Genomic DNA, 18335 nt, shown 5'->3' on the forward strand with positions numbered 1-18335 from the left:
GCATATGTTCTGGGCTCTGCCTGTGTTTGATTGCCCCCCAAAATCAAACACAAATGTTTGGTCAAAGCATGTGCCTCCCATTGGAAATGCATTGGGGCGGCCATTAAACAGACAAATGTTTTTTTTGTGTGATCGAGGCCCAAGGCCTCAGTCACAAACATATGTTCTGTGCTCTGCCTGTGTTTGATGGCCACCTCAATGCTTTTCCAATGGAAGTCAAATGGTTTGACCAAACATTTGTGTTTGATGGAGGGGGGGGGGGGGGGCAATCAAACACAAGTGTTCGGTCAAACCATGTGCCTCCCATTGGAAAAGCATTGAGGCGGCCAGCAAACACAGGCAGGGCAACAGAACATGTGTTTTTCATGTGTGAATGAGGCCTAAAAGGACAAACATTGCTGACATTGTTGTCTATTTAGTGTCACAATAAACAACAGTCTTATAAATACTCTGTTTAAACAATAAACAGTCCTATAAATCCTCTTAATGTCTAAACAACAACAGTGCTCAAGGATAAAACCGTGTTTCTCAAACAAACGCTTCTTACCTTGGACCAAACAGCTCTGCTCACAGACAGTTGCTGGGAAACAACATGGCCGCTCCTATTTAAATCCAAAGCCCCGCCCACTGGATCCGGTCACCTGTTCAACTAGTCCGTCCGTCATTGGTCCGTTGGTCAGATTGATTTGTGTTTGGATCATCCACTGTTGATGTAACAGCTGTGTGCACCACACACACACACACACACACACACATGCACGCACGCACACGCACGCACACGCACACGCACACGCACGCACTCACGCACGTGCATTATTTCACCCTTTGGTTGGTTATAAACACTTATATTAATAAACACAAGGACGTGTGTGTCTGTGGCTGTCTGTATCAGCCTTTATAGGTTTGTTTATTCCGCCATCTTGGATCTCACGCATCAACTCAACTCCCGTCCCAAAGTCTCGAGGGACTATATGATCTGCGGAGTGTAACAGGTGGTCTGTTGTTGCTACAGCGCCATCGTGTGGTGGTTTAGATACATGCAGTGGGTTACATCTCCCTTCTTAAAGGGCCACTTCACCCCTGACACAACCTGATCTTATTTTAATGTTAATGTTATTTGTAATAGATAACAGTAGCACAATTTGAAATTTGCACCCTTTGACCAGAAAAATAATGAAGTCTGTGTATTTGACTAGGGGTTGACTGGATTGCAGAATTCCTACAATGCCCATAATGCTTTGCTGCGCTGTTCCTCAGGGGGAGGCTGCGTGTAGGTGTGACTTTATCCTCCCATTTTCTAAAAACAACAAATACACATGGAAGTGCCCCAGTGTTGCCATGTCTGCTTATCATAAGCAACTTTAGGCTTATTTTTGTTGCTTGTAAATATTGGTGGTTCCATTTCCGCAATTTCCGCAATTTCCATTTCCACCATTTCGCAATTTCCATTTCCGCATTTCCACAATTTCCGCAATTTCCATTTCCGCAATTTCCGCAATTACAATTTCCGCAATTTCCATTTCCAACTATTAATGGCAGCTGGGTTTCATCATTCAAATAAAATAGAATTCTGTCCGTTTAGCTATAAAATTATGTCAGGGAATAGGGATACAGAGTATATGTCTTTCATTTGCATTGCATCTCCCCCCCCCCCCCCCCAAGCTTTTATTTTCGTTCGAGTACAACTCTAATAGTATTACTTATAATAATGTAATTAAACTTAAACTAAACTTCATTCAGATTTTTTTATTTTTATTTCATTTTCCAGATTTTTTTTCTTTTTTTTTTATTTTTATTGGTAGGCCAGTCATAATGGTCCCGCGGGCCTGATGTGTCCCGCGGGCCTGAGGTTGAGTATCACTGCTTTAAACCATGATATAATATGAGTCATCTCTGTGCTGTAATTATGGAGCTCATGTTGTGCGGGCAGTTTAGCGTCATCATACATGCAGCCAGCCAGCCTCCTCCAGCCAGAAGCAGCCAGAATGCAATGCAGACCTCGGTGAACTCCTTGAAAACATTCTCCAGTTTGGTGCGACCACTCAGGACATTATTACTCATGCCGCAAAGTGCGCAAACTCTTTCAAGATTTTCAAGTGTACCCTGATCTAGAAAACATTGAGAATTATACTGTTGCATATTTTATTTTAAAATCAGTCCAAAACGGTAATGCTGAGGCTAAATTAAGGCACAGAACAAACGTGTGGGAAAATAACCAATCTATATTGTAAATTTACTGTACATTGTTAGGCTACTTTCTATATTTACACATTTTCAAATATGTTATTTCCTCCAATAACTTAAGTACATCATGTATGTACAGTTTTAATATAACAACTGCACTGAAACAAACAAAAACATCTACACAACATACTATAATTTCCACTTTCAAAATTTGTATTTATATAAAATTGTTTTTGAGAACAATTAAACCGCCTCTTATTCTAAACAGTATATTTGGAGGACACCAAAGAACATTACCTTTGTCTTTAACTTAAAAGTGTTGATATTTAGTGGCCTGCCTAACGTGACACGCTACAAGCTCGTAGACCGGCTATTCTCGGTGCACAACTGTGCGCAACCAAGTAAATCAGGGGTTACAGTGTCACTCGTCTGTCTACCCAGACCTAGTACCTACTAAGCATACTGATGCTATACCACAGAATCTGCATTAAGGTAGGGTATGTGATATTTATTTATATTCTGATAGTAATCATTGTTATACGTTATATAGAGTGTTTTTCAGAGTCTCTATGTCTCTCCAGACCTTTAGAAAACAGAAAATGCATCTTCAGCTGGGGATACCAATTTGATCCAATCAGGAGGGAGAGAGAGCTCACACGGGATAAAGAATAAACAAGTGAAATTGGAAGTGATGATAAAATTGGAACTCGATAAAAATCAAGCTGATAAATGGGTATCCATTGGATTTATTGGATGAAATTTGGCCACGCACCTGGAAAATTTATATTATGTTTATTAAAGAGCAGGCTCTTTAATAAAGGACCTCTGTTACTGAACAAATACTACCCGAAACGGGTCAGAAGCGGGTCTCATGGTCGCAGGCAACGTCCTTCCTGTAGGCGGAGACGACATATCTGCGGTTTAAACCTGCACCTCTTCTACTACAGTGAATGGAAAAGTGACTGATGTTAGTCTGCCTCAAACGTTACGCTTTTACTAGATTTTTTACTAAAACTAACATTACAACGACTACAACTGTGCAGTTTATGGCTGCTCCAACAGTAGTGGCAACATTCCAAAAAAAACTGAATGTCAAACTATCTACCGCGGTGGCTGAGACCAGAGCCATAGAGTAATGGTTGAGACAAAGCAGTACTTTAAATGCTTAGTATGATATTGGGTAAGAATGTCGTTATGTATAATCTTTCAGGACCTTTCACAGCTTTGTCTCTGACCATTACTCTATGGCTCTGGTCTCAGCCACCGCGGTAGATATTTTGACATTCGTTTTGTTGTTGCCACTACTGTTTGAGCAGCCATAAACTACACAGGTTCATCCCTGTGTTCTGGGCATCTTTGTAATGTTAGTAAAAAGCAGGTAAAAGAGTAACGTTTGAGGCAGACTAACATCAGTCAATTTGCCATTCACTGTAGTAGAAGAGGTGCAGGTTTAAACCGCAGATATGTCGTCTCCGCCTACAGGAAATACGTTGCCTGCGACCATGAGACCCGTTTCTGAATCGGTCTATAGCAACAATTACTATCAGAATATAGTGCCTTAAGTTTCAACCAAAACATTTGGTTGCCGACAAGAGTTTTTTTGTTTTGGAAAATAAGCTCAAGGGTTCCAATAACTGTTACTGGATATATGTGTGCATACTGAATGTCTTGGTCAAAGTGTCTTATGCCTGATTAGAGAGGCACCACTCTCCTGATGCTCTCTGCCTACATATGGGACAGTTGGGCTGGCTGTGGCAGGCAGGGCCTCATGCCTGATAGAGAGGCACCACTCGCCTGATGCTCTGCCTACACATGGGACAGTTGGGCTGTGGCAGGGCCTGGTAGCAGCTGAAGCAGCAGCACACATGTCCACAGTCCAGCAGGACACAGCCGCGCGGCCGGCTGAGGCAGATCACGCAGGCGTTCTCCATGGGCACCTCCGCCGCCGTGCCGTCCTGCTGCGAGGCACCCGTCCCCACCGTCTCCAGTCCCTCGAACTCCCTCCTCAGTCGCTCGCGGTCCCACCTCCTCTTCAGGGTGCCGTAGTAGCGCCGGCCCACCCACAGCAGCACGGCTGCCCCGGCCAGGGCGAACACGGAGGCCAGCACCTGCCACAACACCGCCTGGCTCTCCTGCTCCGCTCGCAGCGTCTCGAAGTCCGTCGTGGTCAGGAAGTAGTCCGAGCCGTTGGCCGGCGGACGCAGCTTCAGGACCCGGTCCGTGTCCAGGATCAGCTCGCCCACGCCTGTGAGCGCAGCGCCCACCTGCCCAAAAATAAAAGGAGAGCTTTGGATCCATTCCTTTGGGTTTGTTTTTTCTCCCTAGCTTAGTCATTACCATTTCTCCATGTGTTCTGTGGTTCACTATCTACCGCTCAACTGCATAAAACACTATGACTATACGCACAAAAGACTGTGTTTCTACTGTTTATATATGCTATGGTTCAACTCTGAGAGTGTCCATTTGGTTCTATTTGTGCGCTCTTAAAGTTACAGAGCTGTAAGGGTCCAATTTGTAACATACATACTAAATAAAGGGAAAAGGTCGCACACACCAAGACTGCGTTTCAGTTTTTATTCTTGCCGGGCTTCAGTGTGATGAAGGCTGGATAGGAAACCATGCAAATTAGGGGTTCAGCGTCTTGCTCAAGGACACTTCGACACTAACTCTGGGGGAGCCCGGGTTTGAACTGGGAACCTTGTGGTTGCCATCCGGCCACTCTACCCCTGAGCCACCGCCGCCCCAATAATAAATCCCAACTGCAGAGGGTGTTAATTAATTACAAAAATATATCAACCACAAGCCAACATGGCGATGACGCCTGCTCTAGGGGCACCTTCTAGTAGTACCTTGAGCATCTGCTCAGTCTCCAGCTGCCCTTTGGGCTTCTCCCCGCTCAGCACCGTGCCGATGATGTCGGAGAAGCCGAATGTGGCCTGGTGGAACTCCTCGTGGATGACCTCCATGTCCAGGCCCGAGGCGTCCAGGGGACACAGCACCCTGACCACCGCCTCGTCCGCCCCCACCAAGCTGAAGGGCACAGAGTTCACCCTCTGGTGCAGCACCCGCTCACTGTCCATCCTGCAAGGCCAGCACAGAGTTAGTACCAGTGTTGATAACTTTGACATAAGGAATTATGACTAACTAGAAAAACTGCCCCTCGGGGCACAGGTCTCCACCAGGCAAGGTCAGGTTGTGGCCTCCTGGTGGCGCTATAATAGGCCAATGTGAAAATCTTGGCAAGGGTGCCTTTGATTTGAGGCATTTTGTTCCAAAAATGTGTTTTGCAAAAATGTTTTCACCGACGAAAACGAAATAGAAAGCCAAGCTATGGTGAGCATTGGTGACTAAAACAAAGACTAAATATATTGACAATTTTGTTAAATAGTTTGTAAATACATCAAAGCTGCAATTATAATCCATTTGATTTTTAATGGATGAAGCCTTGGCCTGGAAGAGAGGTCATTAGGTGGATCCAACCTTCTTAGAGTATTTCAACCCTCAACCACTACACTCTCCAGTTGGCAGGTCGAGCAGAGATTGGCCAAATCACTGGCCCTCTCCTCCAGGCTTCCAGCTAGACGAATCCACGGAGGGGGCGCCCGGGGGCGCAGCCTTCACCGAGGTGCAACCAGCACCAGCCATCGCATCAGCAACACCCTTCCAACAGGGCACCGCGGACATGGAGAAGTGCCCTGTTGGCCGGGTGTAGCCAACCAGTGCTCACACCCCAGTAACCGCCGCGCCCAGGGCACCCCCATGCGGACCCACCCATTGTCCTTTCTCTCATGCCAGAGCACACAGGAGGCTCTCTCTCTGCCTTGTGTGTATATAAAAATGAAAAGTAGACTAAAATGTTAGGGAGGGACTATGCATTTTTTTTGCCAGGTCAAAGAGATAATTGGAAATGCAAAACGCATAACACTGTGTGTACGTAATTATTTTAGAGCGAAGGTGAGTGTGTGTGTCCGTGCAAAACTGTTGTTACGCATTCATGTTCTTGTGCGTGTTGCCCGAGTGTCACGAGGCGTTGCTCGCGACGTCAGTGTTCTCCGAAGTTTTCTAGCGGGGAGGGGAGGAGAGGGGCGAGTGCTCAGATCGGAGAACCAATAGGATCCCCGGCCTGTTTTCGACTGGCTCTTGACCAAAAAGCACACAGGCTGGGCTAGGCTCTAATGACGTGGTATCTCACCACATTCGAGCGAGGCTGTTCCACACCAGCTTGTGTTCCTTCAGCATGAGTTTCTGCACCACTCCAACGGTGCTTTCTTGGAACTGACTCCTCAGTGGCTTTCCCACAGGTTGCACTGTCCCTATACACATGAACATTCATTCATTCATACATACGCACAATGTGCAAAAGAGAGAGACACAAGTACACAATTAAGAAATAAGAGTCAGCTCATGTCCAGATCACTAGCACTGATACAAAACACTGGGTGAGAGATTACCTTCAATGACAACGTACTGCAGGCATTTCCCTGGGGTGGCATTCAAAATGTCTGGGAGCCTTCCGTTTAAGGTCAATAGCGGAGCATCCTGAAACCCCACCACACACATTTATATAAATAAAATATGACAATTTCATGGTCTGAGGTCAGTACCTTTTTCACATGGATGGATGTGAAGATGATGCAAAGTGGTAGATTATGTTTGGTTTCCCACATGGGAGAGCCAGGTTCGAATCTCGGGTGTTACACTGGCACCATGTTTGATGCACCATGTAGTGTGGGATATACAGTATATTGGTCTCGAATACTGTAATTCACCGTTTGATCAGTGCTTCTCAAACCTTTTTCAAGGACCCCCATCTGAAAATGTTGTGTGCCAGGTACCCCACAGAAGAGAATAGTAAAAGAAAATAGTAAATATTCCAAACAATTTCACACATTTTGAAAAATATCATGCTATTTTTTGAATAGCCAAAGTATAAATGGATACAATGATTGTGATGCTGTATTAATATATAGAAGAAAGATGTACAAGCTCACGAGTGTGAGCTTGTTGTAGGTCGGCTATTTTTGGCAAAGTATTACTATTAATCAGGCTTATGGGAGCTCAGTAAGCAGTGGTTCCCAAAGAGGGGTCCTTGACGGAGTTCCAGGGGGTCCCCAGCTAAATGATAGTTTGGAACCAAATGGACCCTTATAGGTCTGTAACTCTGAGGTGTACAAACAGAACCAAATGGACCCGTTAGGCGTTTGCACACAGAGTTAAATTAACATTGATTTTACAATATAAATTAGGGTCTGAGATAGAAATGCCATTGAATGGGGGTCTGTAGACTAATGCATGTCAAACTGGGGGTCCTTCAAATGAAACGGGTTGAGAATCATTGCTAGAGCCGTACAAATCTTCTCTTATGGGGGTCCCTGGCATATCTTTTCAAATGTCGGTCCACAGGCTAATTAGTGTCAAATTATGTGGGGGTCCTTGACATGGAAAAGTTTGGGAACCTCTGCTCTACAGAAGTTATCAAATTATTCATCATTACACAGACAGTAGACACTGGAACTGAAGTGGAATTGAAAAAGTAGTCCCAGTTTCTTATTGTTTCTCTACACATCACAGATATCTGTAGAACAGTAGAACTTTAGAGGTCGATAGAATATTAGAAATGCCTGCTGCCAGAGCAACAGGGTTTTATCAAGTGTCTTTATCGCAAAACATTCTGGGAACAATAGGCGGAAAGAAAGCTTTAAAAAAAAATCAACACAGTTCTTCTTAATCTCAATTAAATACTGCTGACTCACATTGAGCTTGTCCACTGTCTTCCTCTTCTTCCTGTAGTGGTAGTAGAAGATGCCAGAAATGGCCAGGCTGGTGCTAAGACACAACACGTCAACACTCCGTACCGAAAACTCCTCCATTCTGTCTGACTCTCTTCTTCCTTTTACCTACTTGAAAACAGAATGAACAAACAAACATGATGTGAGGGAAATAGGGATGTGTAAACGTGTAAATCGTTTACTATAAGTAAATATTAACATTTAATTAATAAGGGTGAAACAACTGCTTAAATCAGGTTTACATAAAATTTAGTCCAGTCGTCTGCAATCTGCATGCGCAGTACTGCTTCTGTAAGAAAACATGATACTGGCTGACTTCATAAGCTTTGTAAGCAGTTGTTTCACCCGTCTTAAAATTGTACGTGCCTATCATACATTTATCATCTGTAGCTTGGTTCCGATACCTTTACTTTTGGAAACGATACTGCGAAAAGGGTTTTCGGCTTTCGCCACTGTTTTTGGACGGCTCAACCCCATTTCTACCCGTGCAGGGATATACTGCCACGAAACCTCCTCTCGGAGCTAATGTGTACTAGATGAGGTTCCAAACATAAAATACAACATCTAATCCCCTATTGCCGGCTATCCCCAGCTAACTAACTGCAGTTGTATCGAATAAAATAACAAAGGGACCTGTAGAGCCTGGTTAACAACAAAGTAGTGTCATTTTCAACTAGGCCAGTGGACCCCCCATAACTCTGTCATTGCCCACTTCTAACTAACTAGCCTGTCCTCTTTCAAATAGGAGTGGATCCTACCACTGGGCACAGACTCACTGACTGAGAGAAAACGCTAATGTTACTGCTGCTGAATTAGTTAGATTTTCGCTAGAAGCAGAATGTATCATATATGAGTGACTGACTGTTGCAAACGATACAGAGACACCTCCCTAACAATAACGCAGAGACAGCTTGTTTAGTTTTGGACCACAACGCTTATAGTAGACGATATTAAGATCACCCCATGTTATTCTCCATAGAGAAATTACTTCCGCAAACCAGGGGAATCGTCGGGATGAGCGAGTTACGTCAGGACTTTGGTGCTCTATAGAAGACAGGTTCATGTGTCTTTGTATATAGGGCACGGGTTGCCCCGTGACAAGAGTCCTTGGCGTATATTTTCAAATGGGGGGGTCCGCGGACTAATGAGGCTCATTTTGGGGGTCCTTGACATGAAGGCTTGACCTGGAGGGCTTGACCTGGAGTGTGAACACTTCTGATCTGCTGAAAAAGGCCCAGCAGAGACTTTACTTCCTGAGGGTGCTCAGGGAGAACAACATCACACAGAGACTGCTGGTGTGCTTTTATCAGTGCTCCATAGAGAGCATTCTGACATACTGTACACAGTGTACAGTGTACACCAGCTGTACAGCGGCTCAGAGGAAAAAGCTCCAGAGGGTCATTAACGGCACAAAAGATCGTTGGCTGCCCTCTTCCCACACTGGAGGACCTACACAGATCCCGCTGTCTCAAAAAACACAGGACATTATAAAGGACACCTCCCACCCCGGTCACTCACTGTTTGAACTGTTGCCATCAGGCAGACGGTACAACGTGCTCAAGTCAGGGACCAGCAGACTCAGTAACCGCTTCTATCCCACAGCTGCTAAATGCTGCTAAGAAATGATCCGTTGCTGAAATACATGTTTAATTGTGCTGATAGTTATAAGTACAATTGGGGTTTGTGCAATAACAGCTGCGCCTGCAAGCAAGTGTGTACTGTGCAATATAATATATGTAATGTGCAATAGGGATTTGTGCAATAACATGAAGTACGGTTATGTGTGTGTTCTCGTGTCTTGTATTAGTTTTCATAGTTTTTATATTCTTAGTTTTATGATGCACTTATCGGTTGGCACTTTTAATTTCGTGGTACTTGTTACAATGACAATAATTAAAGATCTATCTATCTAAAAGTTTGGGAACCACTGTCCACTATAATGGAAAGCAACAGCTCCCTAATCCCAAACCAAACCAAAGGGTCGGGTTGGGACATTTTCGCCGGCGCAAAAAGGTCGGACAAAACTGTTTTTAAGGTAAACCGCACCAATGCAACTCATTGCAACTCAATGAGTTGGCTTGTTGTGGTTTACCTTTAAGACCATATTACAACATAAAGGTCATTTGCTTCCACTCATTTACTGATATTCACAGACACCACAACACCAAATCAACGTGGACATGCACTTTTGCAATGCTTATGTTATTAATACCGAAAGATTTATAATGAAGCTATGCAAAGATTGTAATGTTTACCTGTGTGACTGACTGTCTCCAAAGTTGTCGCTCCAGCAGCAGGAAGTGCCGGGTCAGTGTTTGTATCACGTGATGTGAGACACTGAAGCCACTCTCGTGAAGCCGTGTGTGTGCGTGTGTGCGCGCGCACATGCGCAAACATAGAAAGTCAGTCGAATCTACAAGCCCCTCAACCACAAAACGTGTGGGCTTGTAGATCTGCCATAAACTCGCGAACGGGAAGTGTTCCCATGTCACGTGACATGAGAGGGCGTCCGGGCAGTGTTGCCATGTCTGCTTATTATAAGCGACTTTGCGTTTGTTTTCCGTAAAGTTGCCCATTGTTAGGCAGAGGCTGCTTAGGTAGATTTTTTTTTTTTTAAAGAGAAAAAACAAAAACAAATCGTGGCATTTTTTCAAGCGATGACAACGTGGACAAGTGATCCGTTAGGAAAACATTTTAGTACCTTTCCACCACAGCTTACCTTTCTTTCGCTCACAAAATCTGGCAACACTGGTGACAGGAGGAGGAGGGAGTCCAGTTCACTCCGGGCTGTTTGACACGCGTGTTCCGGTCAGTGAGTGTACTAGTGTAGTGTGGTTCTCCTCTCTAGCTACGGTCACATAATAGTCAGTGGTTGTTTCTAGTCCCACTACTAGTCAGTCAGACCACAGAGAGAGATGGCACCAGGAGGCGGTGTGAGCCGGAGACGGTCCCCGGTGGCGGGTCCCCCTGGTCCCGCGGCGACGTGGCTGCGCGCCCTGTGGCAGGACAAGCACCTGGTGCTGTTCAAGGCGGAGTACACGGCTCTGGTGTGCGGGGCGCTGTGGCTGCTGGAGATCTGCGTCAACTTGTGGGTCATCCACACTGTCCCGTGTGAGTTATTATTATGCTAAGTCCCGTTAGCATGCTGCTATGATCGCATGGCTAAATCCGTCCCGTTTGTTTTGAATGGAGGGGGAGCCAACAGCAGCAGCACCCGGCCGGCTCGCACAGTCAGACAGTCACACAGCACTCTTGTTGCACTAGTAAAGATTGGGGTCAACAGCACACATTGGGGTCAAATTAGTTATATCAGTGGATAGCAGGATGTGGAATGCTCTTCCTTCCTTCCATCAAAAAGAGTAATTTTATACCCTCATTCAAAACCGTCATAAAAGAGTACTTGCGGCTGTCTGCAATGTGTAAATGTCTAGAAAAGCCCCCTATTAAAGCTTAACGCCACCAGAAATGACTACCACCCCCAATGTTTACTGTTGACTATGCCTTGTGTTAAGTTGTGTATGTATGTCTTTAAATCTCCTGATATTAATTGAATATATGGGACCACAATGGAAACAATTACGTTATCCTTTTAACAATCATTGTAACTGTCCTAATCATAATTATGAATCAAGGTTGTTGCCAAGAGTGCAGTTAAGTTAAGCCACTTTTGTGGCTCTTTTCTCCCCAATTTCGTAATCGTTATGCCAATTGGTACAGTATCTCTCAACACACTTGTGTTGTTGTCACTTACTCACCTGCCAGTGAGGAGCGCCCAACGTGAGGACGCAGAGCTTTCTTCCTACTCCACTCCCTGCTGACAGGTGACGGCCCAGGCCAGGCCCCCAGCCCGTAAGATTATGTGCAATGACAAATATCACCCTCCCTGGCCCACATTGTCTTCCCTCCCCTGAACACGGGGCGAATTCACCCTTTGCCAATTCACCTCTTTGCACCCATTGGTTGCCGTTTCGTGGTTGGACAAAAATCCTCTCTCCATCCACTACCATTGAAATAATGTGTTTTTCAGTTGCTTCGTATTGATATTCTGTGAATTCAATTCTTATTTTAAACTCTGCGTCATCAGTGCCCATACCCGAGGCAGGGTTGGCGAAAAGGCCTTTCTGTGTGGAGTTTGCATGTTCTCCCCGTGTCCCCTAGGGTAGGTAACCTCACAAAAAACATGCAGTAATCCTGGTCTCTAAACTGAGTCCCCCTGGCCAGCCGAGGCGCCTGATGGAGGGGGAAAGGAACTGGTTGGAATAACGTGTTCCTTCCACGTGCTATGTCCAACCAGGGAAATTCCCCCCTGTCGGGTGTAAAGGAGCAACTTGGACACTCAGGCATGAAGGAAGCATGAGTTCAAGTCTGTTGCTCTCCCCATGTCCCCCATATATGGGGACTAGGTTGGCGGAGGGTGTGTAGAGCCCAGGATCACATTAGATAATTGACACAGGGGTGAAAAATGGGTTAAAAATTATAAAGAAAAGAAGGCTGACAGGCCTGTGCTGGGTGGTAATTCAGCCAGACAGCGTGTCGTGGGTTCAAGGCCCGATCTCGATGACATTTGCTGCGTGTTATCCCCCCCCATCTCTCTATCATTCTCTACTCCCCATTTCTTGTCAAGCTACTGTTGATCTATCAATAAAGGCAAAAAAAGCCCCCAAAAAGATCTTAAAAAATATATAATAGTGTTCGTTTAGAAAGACGCTTGACAAAGCCGCATGCACCTGCTTTGTAGGTCACTTGCATGATTTATTTTAATATCTTCCCGCAGACACGGAGATCGACTGGAAAGCCTATATGGATGAGGTGGAGGGAGTTATTAACGGTACCTACGACTACACCCAGCTGAAAGGAGACACAGGTCCATTGGTGTGAGTATCATATCACTACGTGACACAAAGTGGTGGTTGAGACCTGTAGGCATTAGGATGTTTTCAGAATATTTTGATTGTCTCGTGATATCGTCAATCGCAATTATTCTATCGTGCCAAGTAATCTTCATATCGTCCCATCCCTTGTGACTTCAGATTAACTTGTCCTTGTTTTCCTTCAGGTACCCGGCTGGCTTCGTGTATGTCTTCACAGCTCTGTACTACGTCACCAGCCACGGGGTGAACATTCGACTGGGCCAGTACATTTTTGCTGTCTTCTATTTGATCACTCTGCTGCTGGTCTTCAGGATATATAACCGTACCAGAAAGGTATGTCTGTTTTGGGGTTTCTCTATCACTTATCATTCAACAGTATTATTAGAATGCAGAAGTACACCGTCGGTTTAGCTCTTGGCACATACAATACAGCAAACTGAAGTATGGAAATGTTAATCTTGCCAAAACTAGAAATACTGTCTCGTGGTTGTATGCCTCTGCCAACCACTTGGGTGGTTTTTAGTCTGTCCAGTCTCATGTAATAAACACAGAAGAGTTAAGTGTACTTTTTAGTGAAATTTGATCACCCAATTGACGTGTAAGAATGTAATGTGTGAGGTCTCGATGACCTTGACTTTTGACCACCAAATTCTAATCCATTCAATCATACAAAATCTGAAGACGATTTTCTCAAGGTATTGCTGAGATAGTGTTCAAGATGTTGGGAGAGACAGAAGGACAACCTGAAAATACAATGTCTCGGGCCACGGCTTTCACCAGTGGAGGCATAAAGTGTGTGCGTGGTTCATGTGTTTATTTCCAGGTCCCTCCCTATGTATTCTTCTTTGTGTGCTGTGCGTCGTACCGAATCCATTCCATCTTTGTGTTGCGGCTCTTCAACGACCCAGTGGCCATGATGCTGCTTTTTGGAGCCGTCAATCTCTTCCTTGACGATCACTGGACCCTCGGCTGTGGGATTTACAGGCAAGTACAGTCCCTTTGTTGTCATTATTGCAGTCCCTTGCTGACCTACTGCAGTTGGCCTTGCGTCAAGATTGTTATTGTTACACAATATACAAATATAAATAGTCCTCGACATTGTAGCAGCAATAACGGCAAAGAAAGAATAGCGACAATAGCAGTACAAAAAAACACCTGAGTACGTACACTATTTATACCACACACAGAGGTACTTGAAGGCGCTGTGTGCATGTGCACATTAGGCATGTGCATTTACAGTAAATATGTCGTTGCATGCGCAATTGCGCATCTCTGTAACGTGTGTAATAGTGAGCATATGCTGTCCTAGTGCACAGGTGTCTTACATACTTAGACTTTCCAGTTAGTGTTCCCTAGTGTTCAGTGATCTAGCTCAGAGATTCTGTAAGTTGACGAGTTCCTTGACGAGGGGGTCCCGACCGAACCAAATTGCAGGTCAAATTGGTTCCATTTGTAATTTTGTACACTCAGCATTATGGGGTCCCTGAAGAAGAAGAATGATAATAAAAGTAAAGTTATGAAAACTACTGGCCTAGTTGAAATGACACTTCTTTGTCCTCTCTCTCTCCGACAGTTTAGCAGTATCTGTGAAGATGAATGTGCTTCTATTCGCCCCTGGCCTTCTGTTCCTTCTCTTGTCTGAGTTTGGTGTCATTAGGACGATCCCCAAACTGTCTCTATGTGCAGCTATACAGGTACATATTCTTAAGTATACATCATAAATAAATAACAATTATCTTGTTTAATGGCTTATTGTCTCCGTAGTTATTAAATGTCACCAAACTTACATGAACAATTGAGTCAGTGTATCAGCGTGTGCCATTTCTCATTCTTTCTCTTGGGGTTTTCGGCAAGACTTGTCAAATCAATCCACTTGACTTTTCTAAATGCATTTAAACCCAATCATAACATAAGTTTGCCAAAAACTAGCCATATTTAGGGTGGTTAACTATATCAACCACGTCTATGCAAATAGATTTTGATAGCATGTGAAATGAATGGAATTCAGTTTATACAACCTGCTAACTAAACGCATCACTGTCTTCCTCACCTGTCACAGCTGCTGCTGGGCCTGCCCTTCCTGTTGGAGAATCCCGTAGGCTACATGAGCCGAGCGTTCGACCTGGGACGCCAGTTCATGTTCAAATGGACGGTCAACTGGCGCTTCCTGCCCGAGTGGCTCTTCCTGAGTCGCTACTTCCACCTGCTGCTGCTCGCGGCCCACCTGCTGACGCTGCTGCTGTTCGCCCTTCGCCGCTGGAAGAGGTAAGACCAACGTTCGCTACGGAATACTTACTCTTGATTTCACACCTGTGAATCGCTCCAGATACATTGTCAACAGTAGAAAGCAAAAAATCCCACCGAAGAAGCTAAGAATGACGCTCGACTTCCCCTCTGTCCTCAGACCTGCAGACAGTGTTGTGGAACTTCTCAAGGAGCCAGGCAAGAGGAAAACCCCTGCTGAGAAAACCACAGCGGATCATATCTTTTTCTTTACCAAACAGCATGCTGATACATTGTGTATGTTCAGCACTGTCTGAAATAATAATATTATTATTTCACCTGTTTGTTCCAAATTCTATCTGCAGTCGGGTGGCAAGGAAACCTTGTATGTTGCTTTTCAGAAGATGGAGACAATAATGGATCTGGATGGTTCTAAATGGATCCAACATAGTCATTTAGTCTCAGGCGCTTATAATTTTCAGCCAAGTATGTATGGAACCCAAAGAGACACTTAAACCACATTAATTTTTTTTAAATAAATCACACCTGTGTGAAGTGAGGGGCTCTCTTATCATCATACATCTCATACTGGCCAATCAGAATGCCTGTTGCCTATGATTGGTTAGCTGATTTGCTCGTTTACATATGACGTAAATGTTCCTGTCAATGGCGTTTAATGTTTTGATGTTTAAGTCATATTTAGCGGAATTGTGACCTAATTTCTCCGTTCATTGTCAATGGCAAATCTTGAGACGTGTGGGGACAAAAGCTAGCGCCCCTTAAAAACGTCAACAGCAGAAATAGCAGATCTACAAGCTATTTTTGTGTGACATAGTATAACGAAGTAAGGCATTCATTTGACAAAGAACCTTTTTTTTTGTTTAAAGTTAAAATAAGTAGGTAAAAGGTTTCTGCCTGAAATTCCTGTTACAATAGTTTCTCTTTACTATGTTTTATTGACCTACTGTATGAGGATTGAGGAAGTGATACCGACCAACACGGGAATATGAATGAATATGATGCTAACGTATACAGTACATATTGTGCATGACCTACAATCTAGTGTCGGGCCTTAACGGAGGATCACAGATCGTGCTGATCCTGTTCACGTCCAACTTCATCGGCATGTGCTTCGGCCGCTCGCTGCACTACCAGTTCTACGTGTGGTACTTCCACACGCTGCCCTACCTCCTGTGGAGCGGCGGGGTCAAGACGCTAGCACACCTGCTCAGGTGAGGAGCCATGTTCATTTAACTAAAGACTATGGCGACCTGTTCGTTGACCTTTTTTATTTCACAAATAAATAAAAACTGAATAAAAACTAAACTATGGTGACTTAAGACTAAATATATTGCCAGTTTCGTCAACAAAAACTAGACTAGACTAAAATGTTAGGGACAAGAGTGGAGAAGAGATCCAGTCGAACCAAAATTAATTTAGATTTGTTGCGCCCGGGCATTGCACTCTGAAAATGGCCAATCTACAAGCTTGTGAGCTTTTTCAGCATGCAACCAAGTGTGAAATCTGCCATTACGACGCCATCACGGCCTGCCAAAATACACAATAGCGGCAAAAAGGATCTACAAGAGCTTGTAGATCGGCTATTTTTTTGCAAAGATATTCGGTGTAGACGGGGGAAGAAGTGGTCATACTGTTGTAACTCTAGCTCTCCAACACTACAGGTGGTTTGGTTGAAGGGTCATGAAACCCTATGGCTGGTTGTGTAGTCGGTTTTCTGGTTCAGGTTCAAAACTACAGCAGGGTCAAATAAAAAACACCACAACTGTAGCTAATAACATCAATAATGCTGTTAGATTTAGCTGTGACAGTAACTTGATTCCCATAAAACATTAAAAAAATATATGAAGCAGATTTTCAGAAAGTCTGAAGAACCGAAATGATAATTTATGCAGTTTCCATCCACTATTAAAATGCGTTTGTTGGAAGATAGTTCCTGAAATAAGCAGTAGGTGGTGCTCTTTTGCCAGTCAAAAGTGACTCATTATTATTGGAGATGTATTACTTTTTGGCTCAGCTCTTTGGCTTGCCCAGTTTTCCTTGGTCCTTGACCTAAAATAAACCCAAATTGATGGACTTTATTTGGATCACCCGAGTTTCCAAAGATGAATACAGGAGGCCAGGAGGTCCCCAGCAAACTATTTGTATAGTGTCACAATTACATTAACCACTTAAACAATATTTTGTACATTGACAAATAGCAGATCTACTGTATATATATATATATATTTCTTTTTTTATCTGAAATTTGACAGGTCCCTTGCACAAAATATGTTCAGGTGGCGCAGTCCGGGGACAAAAACATTGGTGTAGAAGAAAAAGACTACTGTAATTCAACAACGCTTCAACATTTCCTTATTTTTTTGCTCCCAGGGTGCTGATCCTGGGTCTGATCGAGCTGTCGTGGAATACGTACCCGTCCACCAACTACAGCTCAGCGGCACTTCACGTCTGTCACCTCACCATGCTGCTGTCGCTGTGGCTGGCCGCTGTCCATGTCCCGCCGCCCCAGGACGACCCATCGTCATCATCATCGTCGTCAGCCAAAGCCAAGCAGCAGTGATGCGCTGCCCTCTCTGCAGGGCCCCGGGTCACGGGTCTACTCAGCTAGCTGGCGCGCACTACAGCAGTGGTGGTGGACAGAGTATACTGTACTTGAGTCAAAAGTAATGATACTCCTGGTCAAATATTACGGCACTACCCAGTGAAAGTTGTATCATGTGTAGTTAAGTTACCCATTAAGACCTTCTACAAAAAAAAGCCTTCTAAAATGTAGTAGTCCTCACACTTTAATGAATGTAAACACTTTTTGATGAATGTAAAAAAATATATATAGATCTACAAGCTTGCAGCGTGGTACGAAGGGACGAGCTGTGAGCTTGTACATTTATTTCTTTTTACCGGTTTGAATCTGTTAAAGTACTGTCTGGAGTAAAAAAAAAAATGCTTGGTAGTATAAGTAGAAAGTACAAATTGCGGGGGTACATTTTCTTTGTAATGTCAATGTGTTGCTGTATTAAAATGTACAGTAGACATTTTCTAAAACTATTCAAAGATTTCCCTGGACAAAAAACAAACAGATCTACAACTCGTGTAAATCTGGGGTGAAAGTATATATTATACAAATACTCAAGGTACAAAAAACCCCCTGTACTTTGTTTACCGTCCACCAAACTGGCGCCCCTCCTGTTTGCACGCCTCCACTGGCAGACTGTTGCAGACTGATGTCCCTGGGGTGTCTTAAATGGGC

At 44.2% G+C, this 18335-nt stretch overlaps 2 protein-coding genes across 3 annotated transcripts; one reads left to right on the forward strand and one right to left on the reverse strand.

The window, feature by feature from the left end:
• Positions 1–2125: 2125 nt before the first annotated feature.
• On the reverse strand, positions 2126–10422 carry mul2 (mitochondrial E3 ubiquitin protein ligase 2). Of its 2 annotated transcripts, none has more exons than XM_080777523.1 (6): positions 10229–10422; positions 7938–8081; positions 6636–6723; positions 6377–6497; positions 5034–5265; positions 2126–4448 (listed from the first exon to the last, which is right to left on the reverse strand). In XM_080777523.1, the coding sequence occupies exons 1-6, from the start codon at positions 10358–10360 to the stop codon at positions 3951–3953; spliced, it is 1215 nt and encodes a 404-aa protein (XP_080633649.1). In that variant the 5' UTR covers positions 10361–10422; the 3' UTR covers positions 2126–3950. The 2 variants fall into 2 exon arrangements, with proteins under 2 accessions (XP_080633649.1, XP_080633650.1); XM_080777524.1 differs by having other exon boundaries at positions 7938–8084; positions 10229–10313.
• Positions 10423–10735: 313 nt separating this feature from the next.
• alg3 (ALG3 alpha-1,3- mannosyltransferase) lies at positions 10736–17654 on the forward strand. The gene is made up of 9 exons (XM_080777468.1): positions 10736–11084; positions 12748–12847; positions 13030–13177; positions 13668–13828; positions 14418–14538; positions 14904–15109; positions 15249–15324; positions 16154–16299; positions 17459–17654. Exons 1-9 carry the CDS (start codon positions 10889–10891, stop codon positions 17646–17648), a joined length of 1344 nt encoding a protein of 447 aa, XP_080633594.1. The 5' UTR covers positions 10736–10888; the 3' UTR covers positions 17649–17654.
• Positions 17655–18335: the final 681 nt, after the last annotated feature.

The sequence above is a fragment of the Protomyctophum bolini genome (genome assembly GCF_963924005.1).
Source record: "Protomyctophum bolini genome assembly, chromosome: 12".
Lineage (NCBI taxonomy): Eukaryota > Metazoa > Chordata > Actinopteri > Myctophiformes > Myctophidae > Protomyctophum > Protomyctophum bolini.